General features: G+C 42.8%; 1 protein-coding gene across 3 annotated transcripts in view; it reads left to right on the top strand.

Moving 5' to 3' along the window:
• The first annotated feature begins 5,896 nt into the window (after positions 1–5,896).
• Positions 5,897–16,381, top strand: part of NFXL1 (nuclear transcription factor, X-box binding like 1) — a 72,517-nt gene continuing 62,032 nt past the window's right edge. Inside the window, exons 1-5 of one of the 3 annotated variants that reach the window (XM_083459832.1) lie at positions 5,897–6,111; positions 10,609–10,686; positions 11,462–11,604; positions 14,883–14,990; positions 15,763–15,915. In XM_083459832.1, coding sequence (XP_083315958.1) covers positions 11,489–11,604; positions 14,883–14,990; positions 15,763–15,915 — 377 coding nt within the window. In that variant the 5' untranslated portion in view covers positions 5,897–6,111; positions 10,609–10,686; positions 11,462–11,488. Of the gene's footprint in view, positions 6,112–9,734; positions 10,687–11,461; positions 11,605–14,882; positions 14,991–15,762; positions 15,916–16,381 lie in introns of those variants that run through there. The other 2 variants (XM_083459831.1, XM_083459833.1) reach the window with 2 other exon arrangements.

Raw genomic sequence — 16,381 nt, 5'->3', positions numbered from 1 at the left:
GCGCCTCTCGCTTCTTCCACATCCCCATCCTCCTTCTCGCCGGTCCATTGTGACGTAACAATGGCGAGTTGGCCGGCGAGGGAACTCCGCGCTAGCCCGCGTTCCTGGTATGGCGAAACTCCTTGCATAAGTGATATGAGCCTCGCCTCATTTCCATTACGCACTTCCATCATTCAAGGCTGAGGCATCCGAGCCCCTACCCAAAACCAGTTTCTCCAGAGTCATGGGGGATAAACCTTTCTCTTCAACCAGGCTGATTAACACACATGTGTTTGGGGCAGGGGGTCGGTTATTGGTTCGTTTTGGTTTAATTATGTACTTTGTATTCTCATTTTGTGTCTTTCTGTTGTGAACGGCCCCCGCGATCATTGGCCGAAGGGCAGTATACAGATTTAATAATACTATTCTTGTTTATTAATCTGAATTACTTTCTCTTAATGTTCTAGCTCAAGAGCAATTGAGAAGATGCATCCACACCACAACCATACCATTCGTATTCTGCTATTTTTCTGGGGAAAGAAGTGCCGGAGCTCACCATGAACACCTCCCTCGTTCTCTTAGAATGGCAGTGGCACCCACCTAAAAAAAAAGCCCTGAGTATTTCTCCGTATGGGACGCAGGTGGCGCTGTGGGTTAAACCACAGAGCCTAGGACTTGGTGATCAGAAGGTCAGCAGTTCGAATCTCCACGACAGGGTGAGCTCCCGTTGCTCCGTCCCTGCTCCTGCCCATCTAACACTTCGAAAGCACATCAAGGTGCAAGTAGATAAATAGGTATTGGTGGGACGGTAAACGGCATTTTCGTGCGCTGCTCTGGTTCGCCAGAAGTGGCTTAGTCATGCTGGCCACATGACCCGGAAGCTGTACGCTGGCTCCCTCGGCCAATAAAGCGAGATGAGCGCTGCAACCCCAGAGTCGGCCACGACTGGACCTAATGGTCAGGGGTCCCTTTACCTTATTACTCCATAGTCAGGCCACTCCAACTACGCTTAAACACACACAGGCAGGTTTGTTCCGTGTGTAAATGTCATCCGTGTGGGAAGGACTGCTAAGGCTGCTGGAATCCTGCACCCTTTACCAAGGGAGTAAACTCAATTTAATTTACCGTAATAAAAATAAACTGTTGTGTATACAGAGTTGCACAGTCAATAGAGGCTTTCCACTTGCATTAGTAATCCAGTAAACAAACACCACTTTAAGCCTCTCTGCCACCAGCAGGGATTAGTATCAATGCTGTCTTAAGTCTGCCTTCAGAAAGTGAAAAGGAGCCATGATCCCTGAGCATCCTTACTTTGTTCTGAGTACAAAACAGGTGGTTAATTTGTGTTGGAAGCAATGAATCCATGCTAACTAAACAGGATTGTAAGCAGATTGAGGAGAGGGAGCCTTGGCTTTTCACAACCCAAGAGATAAGCGTTATCACCTAAGATCTAACTCTTCTTAAAGGCACAAATGCAGAAGGTCAGTTAAAGAAAAAAAAGTCAGCAAACCTCTGTAAGTTGCATCTGTGTGCACCTTTAGTCTTTTAACATGTAGGATTTCCGGAGGAATAGCAATATTAATTCATTGTGGTGGGGGAGAGGCTTTTGGCGCCTTAAAGGGCAACACATTTATTATGGTACAAAATACAGACTAATTAATCAGAAGCATGAAGTTATGAGAATATGTAGTGGAGGCGAATTGTGATCAGGTCAGAATGAAGTGAAATACAGAAAGTGCATTAGGTGATGATTATACTATTAACTGTGGCCATTCACAAAAACCTGTTGTCAGTTGATAACCGACTTTACGTAGGCCAGTTAACAGATGTAGCGCAAGACGCCCTTCAGTCCAAAAGTGATAGCACTGAAATTCTTGAGCAACAGTAATTTGTGGTTTCATTTTGCAGTCTTCCTTTAAAGTACCTATCTTAAAGGCTCAAATGTTTCTCTGCTGGTTTTGGATATTGCCATTTTGGATATCGGTTTGTGTTAATATTGTGTGTGTGTAGAAACAATGGTAGCATAAACTACTTAACTGAAACTGTGTATTCCTTTTAAATTTACTGATTCCTCTCCTTTTAATTATCGCAATAATAAATTAGACCATAAACTTGTTGAGGCAGAGATGTATCCTATTGCCCACTGTCAGGTGTCATACACGCTAATGGTACTTACATTATAGTATTTATTATTATTAGTCTGGTACAGTGAGTTAACTTTACAATGTGCCTTTTTAACTACAGAGCAGACTTAAACTTCATTTGATTTGCAAACCACCATGGGGACCTCTGGCCAGAACCTTATATACAGTATAACTTTGTTTTATCTGTTATCAGTTAACAGTACAACCACATCCATGTCTGTTTAGAAGTAAGTCCTGTGGAATTCAATGGAGTTAAGTCCCATGTATTGCTAACTGCTAAGCAGAGACCGAATTCAATAATGAAGGCTCTGCAAATAATACATACTTCATACATATTGAGTATTATTGAAGAAGATTCAGGGGTCCAGGAGCAAAAAAGGGTATATTATTAGGACTGTTGTTTATTTTGAACTATGCTGCCATTGGGGAGCAGAGTAGTATATGCCAGTGTCTTTCATAATTCTAAAAGTAGTTGATCATCTGTAATTGGTTTTGGGATTGTGGTCTTGTTTGTGGTTCTGGAGGTTTGTTTTGAAGGCTACTTGGGCCTCAGTAACTCTCAAAATGGCTATTAAGTGAAACCTGACTTGTTGCAACGATTGACATATTTACCTATAAATGTAGGAGAAATGTCCATCTCCTTACTAGGAAAATATGTAGCTCTATGATAACCAAGGCAGGTGGTGAATATGAAACAATAATTATTATACAGTGGTACCTCTGGTTACGTACTTAATTCATTCTGGAGGTCCGTTCTTAACCTGAAACTGTTCTTAACCTGAAACTGAAGCAGCACTTTAGTTAATAGGGCCTCCCGCTGCTGCCATGCCGCCGCCGCACGATTTCTGTTCTCATCCTGAAGCAAAGTTCTTAACCCAAGGTACTATTTCTGGGTTACTATTTCTGAGTCTGTAACCTCAAGCATCTGTAACCTGAAGCACATGTAACCCGAGGTACCACTGTAGTTCTAAATTGTTGAATATAATGAATGAAATGTTGAAGTTCCTCTCACACCAGCTCAGAGTAGTATTCCTGGACCTGGCAGTGGAAAGACGTAAAGAATATTCCCTTCTTCTCCTGTTACGCTACACAATGCTTGATGGCTACTAGCCCCTAACCCATTTTAAAACTATATAGTGGGAGTCATGCAATTGGAAGCATACCCTGCTACCCGAATACCCCCTCGAAGCATTAATAACAGTGCTTTTTTCTGGGGACATACAGGGGTACGCATACCCCTAAACATTTTGTGAATCTAAATTTGGCCTCATTGAGGGGCAGTATTTCAATATGAGTAGGAAAATGAGAGTACCCATAAACATTTTTTTTAAATAAAAGAAGCACTGATTAATAGTACATAGGAGGATAACAAATGTAGAGCTCTGTTCTCAGAACCAAATGTAGCAATAGGAGCACCAGTCAAACTAATGTTTCCAGGAACAACACAGTACTTTTTAAGTTGATATTTTGATAAGTGGAGCGAGAATTGCTTCATTAAATTTTTAAGTGGTTTGTAATGTCAGAATTTTTATGCAACTACTGATTTAGGCAAATAAAGATAATATGAGAGAGAACACCTGGTTAAGAGGGTAGCATGAATAGAGAAATAATCTGCAATTTACTCAGAGAAACAACAGAAAGCTGCAGGTTTGCAGCATCTCCAGTAATTGACTGCATAAGTAACTCAGCTTCTCTGCATGGGTGTGAAATCCATATGATTGATGCTTCCTCTCCCTAAGAAATTGACTGGGAATTAATGCTACAACCCTAATCCTGCTTTACCTGGGAGTAAGCCCCATTGAATTCAACGGAACTTACTCCTCCAGCAGATATACCGGTAATTAGGATTTCACCGTTAGTAAATGTTGCATGAGTTGTGTTGCTTCCAAATGTCTTGTAATCACCATGAATTTTATATTGTTTACCTCCGTCTATCCACCAGAAACTCACAACTTGTTTTTCTGGTTTAAGAATAGTTATGAAATAGCAAAAGTAATTTCCCCAAGCTTTAACAATTCAGACAAAGCCACCATCAGCTGTATAATTGTCTGCCAATTTGCTGCCTGATTCCGCAACACTTCCTTAAGCCAGAGTTGCCAGGCTCCAAATCAAACTACTGGTTAAATGGAAGGCAAAGCGACCAAGTCCTTCATCTGCCCCCTCTTGCACCTGCTGTAGTGAATAGGGCTCCAGGTGTCATACACAGCAAATAGGAAGGCAGCAGATGCATGGGAAAAGACTATGTATGTGTTTTACAGTAAAGGTAAAGGACCCCTGACCATTAGGTCCAGTCGTGGCTAACTCTGGGGTTGCGGCGCTCATCTCACTTTATTGGCCAAGGGAGCCGGCATACAGCTTCCGGGTCATGTGGCCAGCATGACTAAGCTGCTTCTAGCGAACCAGAGCAACACACGGAAACGCCATTTACCTTCCCGCTGGAGCGGTACCTATTTATCTACTTGCACTTTTTGGTGTGCTTTTGAACTGCTAGGTTGGCAGGAGCAAGGACCGAGCAATGGGAGCTCACCCCATTGTGGGGATTCAAACCACTGACCTTCTGATCAGCAAGTCCTAGGCTCTGTGGTTTAACCCACAGCACCACCCACGTCCCTTCTGTGTTTTACAGGAGAAGCCTGTAAATGTCTACTCACAAACAAGTCCCGTTGCGTCCTTAATTTCCACCTTGCATTCGAGTTCCAGTCGTGACGGAGGCAGAAAACATGGCCACACATTTTGCTCCAAATCAATACTCTACGCTAGTTTTAACACAAGACATTGTTTCAGAGGCATAAATTGTGTAATTTTAAAAGCAAAGAGGTTCAAACCTAGCAAAATCATTGGGCTTAAGTGTGGCCTTTGTTCTAGATCTGGGATCTGGGAGGGCCAAGCCATATGGAGAATTGCAGTTGCTCAGGACAGTGAGTTACAGATGCAGTATGTGAATATTCTTGTGTCTATAAACTGAGGCAGCTGTGTTGGCAAACCAGTAAAACAGAATGCTTGATTTTAATGTGATCGTAACAAGGGAGGATTGTTTTCCTTCCCTCGCAGCAGCAGCAGCCCATTGTTCTGTCAAGTAGCTTTTTAAAAACATAGGCACTTTTGCCTGTATTGACAGTTCCTTGTTCCAGATGCTGTCAGAGAGAGAAACAGAAGATGCTATCGCATCTTACTGGATGCTATAGCAAACTACTCCAGGGAGCCCCTAGCAGAGCAGGAAGTCAAAAGCCCGCTCCTGCTGTTGCTGCTGCTCAACTCAGCCAATTCAGCTTTAAGGTAAAAATTTCACATTTACTGTATTTTCCAGTGCTTCAGGATGAAAGTATCATGCTGGCCACTAGCCTCAGGGAGGGAGAATACTTAGGAGGGTGGCTGAAATGGGTGGTTGCCTGGAGAGACCCACCCCTCTCCCTGAGGTTTATAGTTTAAAGGAGAGTTGAAGAGGTGGAACTGGGCCTGTGAATTCTAACCAGCATTGAGAGGGGTAAAGTAACATGTACAATTTTGATGTCCGCTCAAAAACCTCTCCAGGAATTTTCTCAGCCAGAGCTGGCAGCCCTAATTGTGGACAGCTTCATGGTGGAGGTGAGGAGCAAGATCTGGGTTCAGAAGGGAGGGAACTTCTAGACGGAACTTCTATAGGCTTCTTTCTGGTGTTTGAAAGATTTTACTAACTTGGAATATCACAAGGAAGCATTAGATATTTTCCCCTTTTACAAATGGCAGTTTTGATATCCAACAGGAAAAAAGAACATCTAGTCTGAACGCTGAATAGCGTAAACTATTCTATTTCTTCTTCCCCTCAGCTAAGGTTTTCAAGACACCCAAAGCTGAGCTCCGATTGACAAGGAAGCAAATTTAGAAAAGTCTCGTTTTCTGTCCCAATATGTGGTGGTTCTGTACTCACGTTCAGTATTTCTGGAACAGTGTCTGTCAAGAAAATGGTTTTCCTGTTGCAAGAAAATTGTTCCCGTGCTCAGCCCTCTGGGTAAAAAGCTGGCCTCTGAGAAAATGTTCTTTTTTTCTGGTAATTGGAGATTAACTCATGAGTGCCGGCACCTGCGTTATCTAAAGTCTGCCATGGGCGTAGCAAGGATTTTTGTTGGGGGAGGGGCAGGCCCTTTTGGGGGGGGGAGCAGAACCTCAGCTATATATTTTTACTGATTTTTTTAATGGGGAGGCAGGTGCCCCCCCCCAGCTACGCCCATGAAGTCTGCTGCTCAATCCTTTGAGACATACAAATCGACAAAGTTCTGTGCTCAACTGGATGTTTGCCATGGTACAACTTCTGGCCTAGAAGTTGTATGATTGGCAAGCTCAAGTCACCCCTGTGTGCTATTTAGGAAAAAACTCTGCATAGCTCATTGTCTTTTGCCTCACATCTTTGTTACTGACATCTGCAACACCTCTTTGGGGTCAGTTGCTCTGGTGGTTTGTACAGTGGTACCTCAGGTTACTGGCGCTTCAGGTTACAGACTCCGCTAACCCAGAAATAGTACCTTGGGTTAAGAACTTTGCTTCAGGATGAAAACAGAAATCGCGCGGCAGCGGGAGGCCCCATTAGCTAAAGTGGTACCTCAGGTCTTTAAGCAGAGGCTTGACAACCATATGTCAGGAGTGCTCTGATGGTGTTTCCTGCTTGGCAGGGGGTTGGACTCGATGGCCCTTGTGGTCTCTTCCAACTCTATGATTCTATGATTCTAGGTTAAGAACAGTTTCAGGTTAAGAACGGACCTCCGGAGGTACCCGAGGTACTTAACCCGAGGTACCATTGTATTAGGGTGTCTTAGCTCCCACTCTGAGATGCAGTACTCAGACCCTGCTCAATTGTTACCAAAGGTTTTGTCCTCCAAATCATTACACGACCTAAACATAGAACAGGTTACAAAGCTCAAACATTCAAAGCACAGCTCTGCGGTACTTGACTAGGCCCATACTAAGACAACACCTGATGCACACCCTTTGCACCCTCTTTGGAAGAGGGAGGCAGGCACAGTCATTTGTGCAGTTTGTGTACTGAGTGATGGGACCTAACAACCTACCTGCAGGTAGGTTGGTACTATTTGTGCTGGCGCTCTTGTCAACCAGGGTAGAATCTGTCCAACCAGCTCATGATCCAATATGAGCCCAGATTGCAGGGAGTAGGACTAGATCAGGGTTTCCCAGATTTGGGTCTCCAGCTGTTTTTGGACTACAACTCCCATCATCCATAGCTAGCAGGACCAGTGGTCAGGGATGATGGGCATTGTAGTCCGAAAACAGCTGGAGATCTAAGTTTGGGAAACCCTGGACTAGATGGTCCTTGTGGTCCTTCCCAACTCTATGGTTCTAGGATTCTGTGCTTCCCTGGTTGCTAGGGAGATCACTCTAATAGGGAGCAGGGCCTGGTTGAGGTAGCAATTTTTCCTCTGCTGGGACATTAGGCCTGGGAGGTCTTTTTCTATCCACTCAGCCACTCCCTACTGCAAAGCTCAGCACTCCCAGATATTATCCAGCTGTTCTCCAGCATCCAGCCCTCTCATCCCATTCCTCCTGCTCCACCCCCCTCTCTTTTGGAGTACTTTATATTGAGATGTATTTGTTGGGCTATACGAGATGAAAATCGATAAAAGAATATTTAAAAGAAGAATGATGGTGTATTTTTGGTTGTACACATAGACATTTAATTAACAGTCAGGCGTAAGGAGTGTGTGGAATGAAGGCGCTTACTACAATTACACCCCTTCAATACCTTTAGGAATTGTTCTAAGTCAAACGTCAAAACATTTAGGATCTGTCCAGGAGCACAGAACAATTTGGAGTTCTGCCTCCTCGCAAATGCCTAGAAGCCTCTGAATGGTGGCAGCCTTAATGAGATTTAGAGGAATTAGAAAAGACCTGACTAAGCGAGATGTAAGAAGAGATTAAAGATAGCTTTAAATAAAAATAAAAATCTGCTGCTGCTATCCTTCTCCAGTTCATCCAAGATTACAAGCTTCATGATGTGTGCATGGCGGGTCGGGGAGCATTTAATTGTTTTTTTTTTTGCAGAGATGTTGACTAGTCCTGGAAGTTTTATTTTCCTCTTGTCCTGGACGCCTCTGCCAAAGGCATGTGGATGTTATATTCAGAGAAACACAAACACTGACGCTCATAGCTCACACTCCTGTGAGGGGGTGCCACTGATCACCACATTTCCTCCCCCACTACTGCTGATCCATGTGTTTGTGTATGCACACATATGCTCTACCAGGTGCTGCTGATGCTGTGGGAAAGAATGATCCGTTCAGTGAAATCACATGTGAATTGGAGACTCATTCACTACAGAGGCAATATGAGAGTAAACTACAAAGAACTGGCTTTTCAGAGGCTACTACTGGGACTCCAGGTAGGAGTCACATCCCAAGGGATAAGTAGCCCAATCTTACATTGAGTCGGGTGCTTCCAAAGAAAGATGTACAGCAGTGGTTTTCAAGCAGAGTGCCATGGCACCCTGGGGTACCTTGAATGATGGTCACGGGTGCCGTGGGCAACACTGGCCTCTGTCCCTCTTCCCTTCCCACCTCTGATGCCCTTTCACATCTCTGCCTCCCAAAGGCTTGCACAGCTGTTTGTTGCAGCAGCCCTGGCTACAAACTCCTCAGGTGAACGATGCCTCTGGGGGTGCTGGTTGCCAGGAGCTGAGGCAGCCTCAGAGTAAGCAAGCGGGCAAGGGAGCCCAACCAGCCCGTCCGCCAGCCCTGTAAAGTTTCCGAATCCAGCTCTGTTCCAAGAGAACTCAAGAGTGATGATATCTTGTTTTTAAAAAGCCAAATAACAATGATAGGAAAACATAATATAAAACAGCACTAACTTACAGATACCTTGGAGAATAAGTCTTTAGCTGCCGGTGGAAGCTAAACAAGGTATGGGCTGGCCTCTGTTTCCTGGATAGAGTGTCCCAAAGGGTGGTTGAACCTGTTGGGTCAATCCATCAACCTCTGATGGATGATTTAGAAGGACTGGGTTCAGCATCACTTTCGCTGCGTGTGTGTGCCAGTATCCATACTCAGTAGAGTTACATCTCAACATATCTTCTTCCTTGGAAGCATCTTCAGGGTTGAAGGTACACACAGATTCAGTCAAGTGTAGGGATTTACTTGATGGACATAATAGCATATTGGTAGCAAATATATACGGACATTCACCACTGCCATGGTCAAGGCAGGCTGAGAGTCTAACAAGAGTCCAAGACACTCTCTCTGCTCCCCTCACCACAAGACGCAAGCAAGAGACAACAAGTTACAACAAGTTACACAGAACCATTGTTATCAGTACTTCCTGTCATATTGCGCATGTCCAAAGAACAGTTCCCACAGAAAGTGTCCTTGCACAGACAAAACAATCAGCCTTCTGCTTCTTTTTGAAACTTCTTCTCTGTTCTTCTCTGTTTCTGGAACAAATGATGAGAGAATATCCAACAGAACCAAGTGGGGAAAGTCCTATTTTGTATCCTTACTGTTCTGTGCCCTTATTGACCATTGAAGCACAAATTGGAACTGATATGATACCCAGAGATGGATGATAGCTGTCACTCGAGACCATCCTAAGAACCTTAGTCTTTCTCAATGCCCATGCGTAATATTCATATTATTAATATTAATATTCCTAAGCTGATGCTAGGTTGTTATCATTTTCTTGATGGACACTATGGTTTGTAGCCAGTGCTAATCCTGCTCAGAGTAGACCCAATGAAACTAATGGGCAATTAATAAAATGGTAATTAATTTCAGTGGGTCTGCTCCAAGTTGGAATAGCACTGGTTAAAATCCTCTGTGTCCCTGAAAATTGTATGGCATACAGAAATCTGCAGGTGGAGTTTACTTTCCTACTACTGATGGGAAAACACCTGAACGTGTTGAATTTCTGCCTGACACAACTGCTAGACATACAGAGTGCCTGGGGGGTGGTGTGGTGAGTGACAGCTATAAATAAAGGTGCTTATCGTTTTTTTCTAGCTCAAAATCTCAATCAACAATGGGGTCAAATATGTTTTACCAGGTGTTTGTGTTCTGCCCTTGGAATGTTGCTACTTACCATATTTTTCCGTGTATACGACTATGTTTTTTTTAAACCAAAAAATTAGGTTTAAAATTGGGGCTCGTCTTATACATGGGTCGTGCTGAGGGGTGTTTTCTTAATTTGGAGTCCCCCAAATTAGGGGGCGTCTTATACATGGGGACATCTTATACACGGAAAAATACAGTATATTGCATATTTTGAAAGTACGTATTGCACTTCAAAAGGGTAATTTGTTCCCAGCTTCATTTTGGATTTTCATTATGGCTATGGCTGCTAGAGTGAGGCGATTTAAGGGATTGCCTTCATTACACAGAACAGCAGATTACGTTTCCAAGGTGAGCACACGCAGGCGCTGTAATACCATCTTATTGCAACTATATTGCTGGCATCCTCTTCACTAGAGTTAATTTATTCCCTCCTTCCCCTCCTCTTCGTTTTGTTCTAGATAAACACTTTCTTTAGAAAGCGAAGAATTTCATTACCGTTCAGGATTTACTGCAGCACATGGAATGAATAGAATGAGGTTGGTATGTGATATTTACATTTCTCAGTTTTGTTTAAAAGTCACAAATGAAAGTGGTGGTGGGTTATTAGTCGATGTAAGTTTGCCTGGGAATGCTACATGGAATTTAAGGAGTGGGCAATATTGAAATGCCGTTTTGCTGAAGTTGGCAACTTCCTGGAAGGAACACGCGCAAACTATGCATTACAAAATAAGAAACAATGTGCGTTTATTTTGCAATATATCATGCAAAACACACACACAAAAAAGCCCTCTCTGAGGCTGTTGAACATTGTGAAGCAATCACTATGCCTATACTGTGAGAAATTGCTGTTTTCTTTTCAAGATGCATGATGATTAGTTGTAGAGAAACCAGATCAGTGATCAAATTGGTTTGATCCAAGTAAACAAAAGCACAGTTTCCAACATGGGGCTTAATCCCTATTAAGGGTGTTACTCCTAATTGTCTACATCCCCCTGATTTCAGGGGTTGAGGGAGAGTTAAGCATGTATTTCACTAAACTATAGCAATCAATAGGATTTATGTGTGCTCAGATTTGGCTGGATCATACACATAAGTCCCTTTTCTTTCTATTTTCTGATTATTTTTCTGTTATTCACTCTAAATAAACCAGTCATGATGCAACCTCACAAACTCTTTTAAATCCCATTGGTTTTAAGGGGAGGGTGTTTGAAATCAATGAGACATGGTTTCTTTTCTCTGGATCTTGCCAATGCAGATTAAAATCAAGCTTTGTTTTAATGTCTGAATTTCAATCTTGGATCCATTTTGCAGTCCCCTCCCAGATAATACCTTTCAATTATGACCACAAAGACCAAAGAGGCGATCAAAACCCACCACTCACATTCAGATGTTCACAGCTTGCCTATCCAGGGCGAAAACGAAAGTACGAAAGGAGTGGGAAATAGTGAAAGCAGGTGAGTAGTGTGAACCAGTTGACTGGTTTTTAATTTTTTTGTGGAGGATCTGCAGATCCTCCACTAAGTCCTTCACTAATATTGCTATCACATTTTACTGTCGCACTTTAGATAAATGTGTACTTACCTATAAGCAATGCAATCCAAAACATATTTAGCCACTAAGTCCCATTACGTTCAGTGAAATATACTTCCTAGTGAGTTTAGAATTGCAGCCTTTCTTACATGGGGCCCAATCCAGCAATTGAAATTAGGAAGGCTTATAAAGGTTTAACGTCAGCTGAACTTTGTATTTTATTTGGCTAGGCCATGCCATGCCACCTTATATATCGAACATCCTTTAATTGTGACTGTATGATTGCTGAAAACGCTCTTTAGTTTTGTGACTCGTCGACACAACACCAATAAGAACTTGGGAAACTGCCTTAGACGGAATCAGTACATCTTCCTCAGATGTATACAGTGGTCTTAACCTGAAACTGTTCTTAACCTGAAGCACCACTTTAGCTAATGGGGCCTCCTGCTGCTGCTGTGCCGCCGGAACACAATTTCTGTTCTTATCCTGAAGCAAAGTTCTTAACCCGAGGTACTATTTCTGGGTTAGCGAAGTCTGTAACCTGAAGCGTATGTAACCTGAAGCGTATGTAACCCGAGGTACCACTGCATTCACTAGCAGAGAGGATGCGGGTGGCACTGTGGTATAAACCACTGAGCCTTTTTGACTTGCTGATGAGGTCGGCGGTTCGAATCCCCACAATGGGGTGAGCTCCCGTTGTTTGGTCCCAGCTCCTGCCAACCTACGTAGCAGTTCAAAAGTAGGCTAGTGCGAGTAGATAAATTAGTACCACTGTGGCAGGAAGGTAAACGGCATTTCCATGCGCTCTGGTTTCTGTCACAGTGTCCCGTTGCGCCAGAAGCAGTTTTGTCATGCTGGCCACATGACCCAGAAAGTTGTCTGTGGACAAACGCCGGCTCCCTCAGCCTAAAAGCAAGATGAGCACCACAACCCCACAATAGTATTTGACTGGACTTAACCATCCAGGGGTCCTTTAACTTTTTTACCTTACTAGCAGAGGCTTTTCAGGATTCCAGGCCAAGGTCTCCCCCAGATTTATGTGGAGAGACTGGGGGCTGAACCTGTTTGTTTGTTTGTTTGTTTGTTTGTTTGCTTGCTTACTTATTTTATTTATATCCCACCCCAAGGAGCTCAAGGTGGCAGTACATAGGTTTCATTCCCCCCCCCAATTTCCCTTTTAATTTGTATACCTCCTTTCTGTATTACTATGAATAAGGCAGTTTACAGCAACAAAATATGCAACACACACCTTACAATAATCTGATCCAATACAAAAAATCAGAATACAATGTACCTTTAAAATGGAACGACTTAAATCAAGTAAAGCAACAGTCTATGAGAATATAGTACTACACAATAAATTTAACTCTCCAAACATCAGCAAATAACAATTGAGCAGAAATTCGCTCTTAGCAATGACAATAAATAATTACTAAACTATGATCGATAAAAGTAACTGCAAGTCACAATGCATAAAATACCACAATTACATGCAAAACCCTGTAAAAGGGTCAGATTGAGAAACAAAGACACACTGTTTATAAAGCTATTTTTTTAAAATCCCTAAACTCCTCTCCATTTTATCCCCACAACCCTGTGAGGTAGATTAGGCTGAGAGGCAGTGACTGGCCCAATGTCAGTGAGCTTTATGGGCAGAGCGGGGATTTGAACCCTGGCTTTCCAAGTCCTAGTCCGACGCTCTAACCACTACACCACACTGGGACCTACTGCATGCAATCAGGTGTTCTGATACTGAGCTAAGTCCCTTCCCCAATCCAACACTGAGAAGGATTGCGTGTTGCAAATGGCGTGCTGATATATCATAAATGGGTTGTTGTCGTCAGGCTTTATGTAATTGGATTTCCTCCAGAAATGGAAAGTCTGGGTTAAACTTTGGGGGGGGGGGCGAATATGTGCTGGCATTTAGATAGCCGCATTGTGTGAATGCTGCAAAAGAACTTCCATGCGTGAGGACCACTGACCCCACCATAAACATCTACCTACATCCAATTATGTAGATTGAAAATTCCCTTGAAAACAATAGAATTTCCATCCCATCGAAGTAAATGGCAAATTTTGGTTGATTTTAATGGATTTGGATAGACACAATAAAGCATATAGCTTTTCATAAACAAATTACCTTTGCTTTTTCGCATAGCTGCGTAGATGGAAGGTGTTTTTAATTTTTATACCAGTGCAGAGCACTAGTTGTTAAAAACAGCTGAGACCTTGCTGCCATCTGCAGGACAGCTGGATAAATGCTGCCGACTGCTGCTTTATAGAGTACAGTACAGTGGTACCTCGGGTTACATATGCTTCAGGTTACATACGCTTCAGGTTACAGACCCCGCCAACCCAGAAATAGTGCTTCAGGTTAAGAACTTTGCTTCAGGATGAGAACAGAAATCGTGCAGCGGCGGCGCAGCGGCGGCAGCAAGAGACCCCATTAGCTAAAGTGGTGCTTCAGGTTAAGAACAGTTTCAGGTTAAGAACAGACCTCCAGAACGAATTAAGTACTTAACCCGAGGTACCAATGTACAGTATAATTTGCCATAGGTTGAAAGAGACCATTGGGAGAACCGTATACATGACACCTGCCTACAGAAGGAGCAAATCTTGTCCTCAGTTGCTGGTAACACCAGTCTTGAGGGAGGAATAGCATTTGTATTTACAGGGTTCTGCCTTGCCCATTTGCTTCAGCCATTATTGCTGGTTAGTATAGTGGAACTCATCAGAGTGTAACAAGAAATGTCTTTACTAGGCCAAGAGAATGCCAAGTGAAACACCTGGAGACAGATCTAAAGAATGGCTAAATATTATATATTTTTTAATGTTGAGAAATTGGCCATCGTTGAGTATAAACTGAAACCTACATGGCAACTAGGCGAGCCTGATAGTTTTGTTGTCTCCCCACACTCCACCCAGCCAAAAAATAAATGTTACTTTTTAATATGGTTGCAGCAGCAAATCTCCTATATGCCAACAACACACCTATTTCCCCTCCCCCCGTTACAATAATAGTGGCAATATCAGTTTTTAATATGTATTCCACAATTGATTGTAAAGGTGTTTCTTTGGTACAATGAAACGGAAAAAAACCCATAAGAGAATTAAATATGCACTGCGATATGTAATAAGACTTTTCTGAAGGGATGGTTCTACTTTTATTGTAAAAGTCATATCATTTCCATCAATCTTTCAGCAAATCTGATGGCGAAAAGGAAAAAGAAAAGGACACAGTGGCCAAGGAAAATAAGGACAGCCAAGAGAGACAGAAAGATAAAGCTGAGAAGAAAAATAAGGAAGAGGAGTAAGTGTTTTTCAGGGCTGAAAATACGTTATAATTTTCACTTGGCTGTTCCTCACAGTGCACTAGTGACACTACTATATAAGCATAGGTAGCCAATAGGGTACCCTTCAGATGCTGTGGACTATAACACCCATCATCCATGACTGTTGGTCATACTGGTTGGAACTGGTGAGACTTGTAGTTCACAACATCTGGAAGGAAATGTGTCAGCTCCCCTTGCTATCCAGGAAGATGTAGGCTAGGCCGACGGCAGGCTTATGGGCTATCATAGGAAGTTACCATACTATTTTCACTTGACCCTGTTGCCTCTTTAGCTTCCAGCACCTCCTCCTCCCAGTCCGCTCCCTCTTCTCCCTCTGACAACGCATTGTTGTCCCACCACCAATCCCCTGGCTCTGCGCCTGCTTTCTCTGGGGGTTCACCAGCTGGTGCCCCCTCACCATTCCTCGACATCCAGCCAGCCCAAGACATTTGCCCACTAAACAATCTGACCGTTGGTCTGAAAAAGATTTGCCACCCCAGATTTGGAGAAAGCATGATGATCCATCCAAAGTTAAGTACTTTTTAATAGTGTAGTTATGCCCGTCTACTCAGGAGTAAGTCCTATTAGGTTTGATGGCATTTACTCTCAGAGAAGTGTGTACTAGACTGCAGCATATGTTTCAGTAAACTCCTTAAAATCAACAGGAAAATGCTGTTGGCTTTCATTTATTATGGCTGTTATGTACCGCTTGCTTCTTAATATATTAATTTCCTTCTGCTTGCTGTTTAGGGAGAAGAAAGAGGTATTTGTTATTGATCCCTCGGGAAACTTGTATTACAACTGGCTGTTTTGCATCACTCTGCCTGTCATGTACAATTGGATAATGATCATTGCTAGGTACTTTAAAACGACACAGCACTGCTGCGTATTGATCTATATTAGGTATTTTGCTTTATCTTAAACGGAGAAATGAAAGGAAGCAAGACCCTTTCAACAGTAAAACAATTCTGCAGTGTCTAAAGGGGAAACCCATTAGATGGTTCAGCAGCTAACTAATGTGCTTGGCTAATCTGAGCTGTGAACAAGGAAGTCCTCAGCTCAAAATGTTACATCCGACTTGAAACTTAGGCAGACCACAATAAACATCGGTGCCATTTCTCCCCTCACTTATTGCAGTGTGGAGAAAGCAGTGCTTACTTGTCTGTAATGATTGCAGATATAATGTAAGCAAAGAGCTTTGGACATTCGGAAAATGTATACAAATGTTGATGATTTGCTGAACCATATTGTGATAAATTTAGATGCAGAGCTTCTTTGTGTAATGATTGTTGCCCTAAATTTGATTTCACCTCAGCTGCATATGGGATGAGAGAATTTTTATTTGAGTCAGGCGGATGGCGAAAAGATG

This window comes from Podarcis liolepis (assembly GCF_965112155.1).
Source record: "Podarcis liolepis genome assembly, chromosome: 9".
Classification (NCBI taxonomy): domain Eukaryota; kingdom Metazoa; phylum Chordata; class Lepidosauria; order Squamata; family Lacertidae; genus Podarcis; species Podarcis liolepis.
The sequence above is the reverse complement of the archived record's forward strand: the minus strand, read 5'-3'. Positions and strand labels throughout refer to the sequence as shown.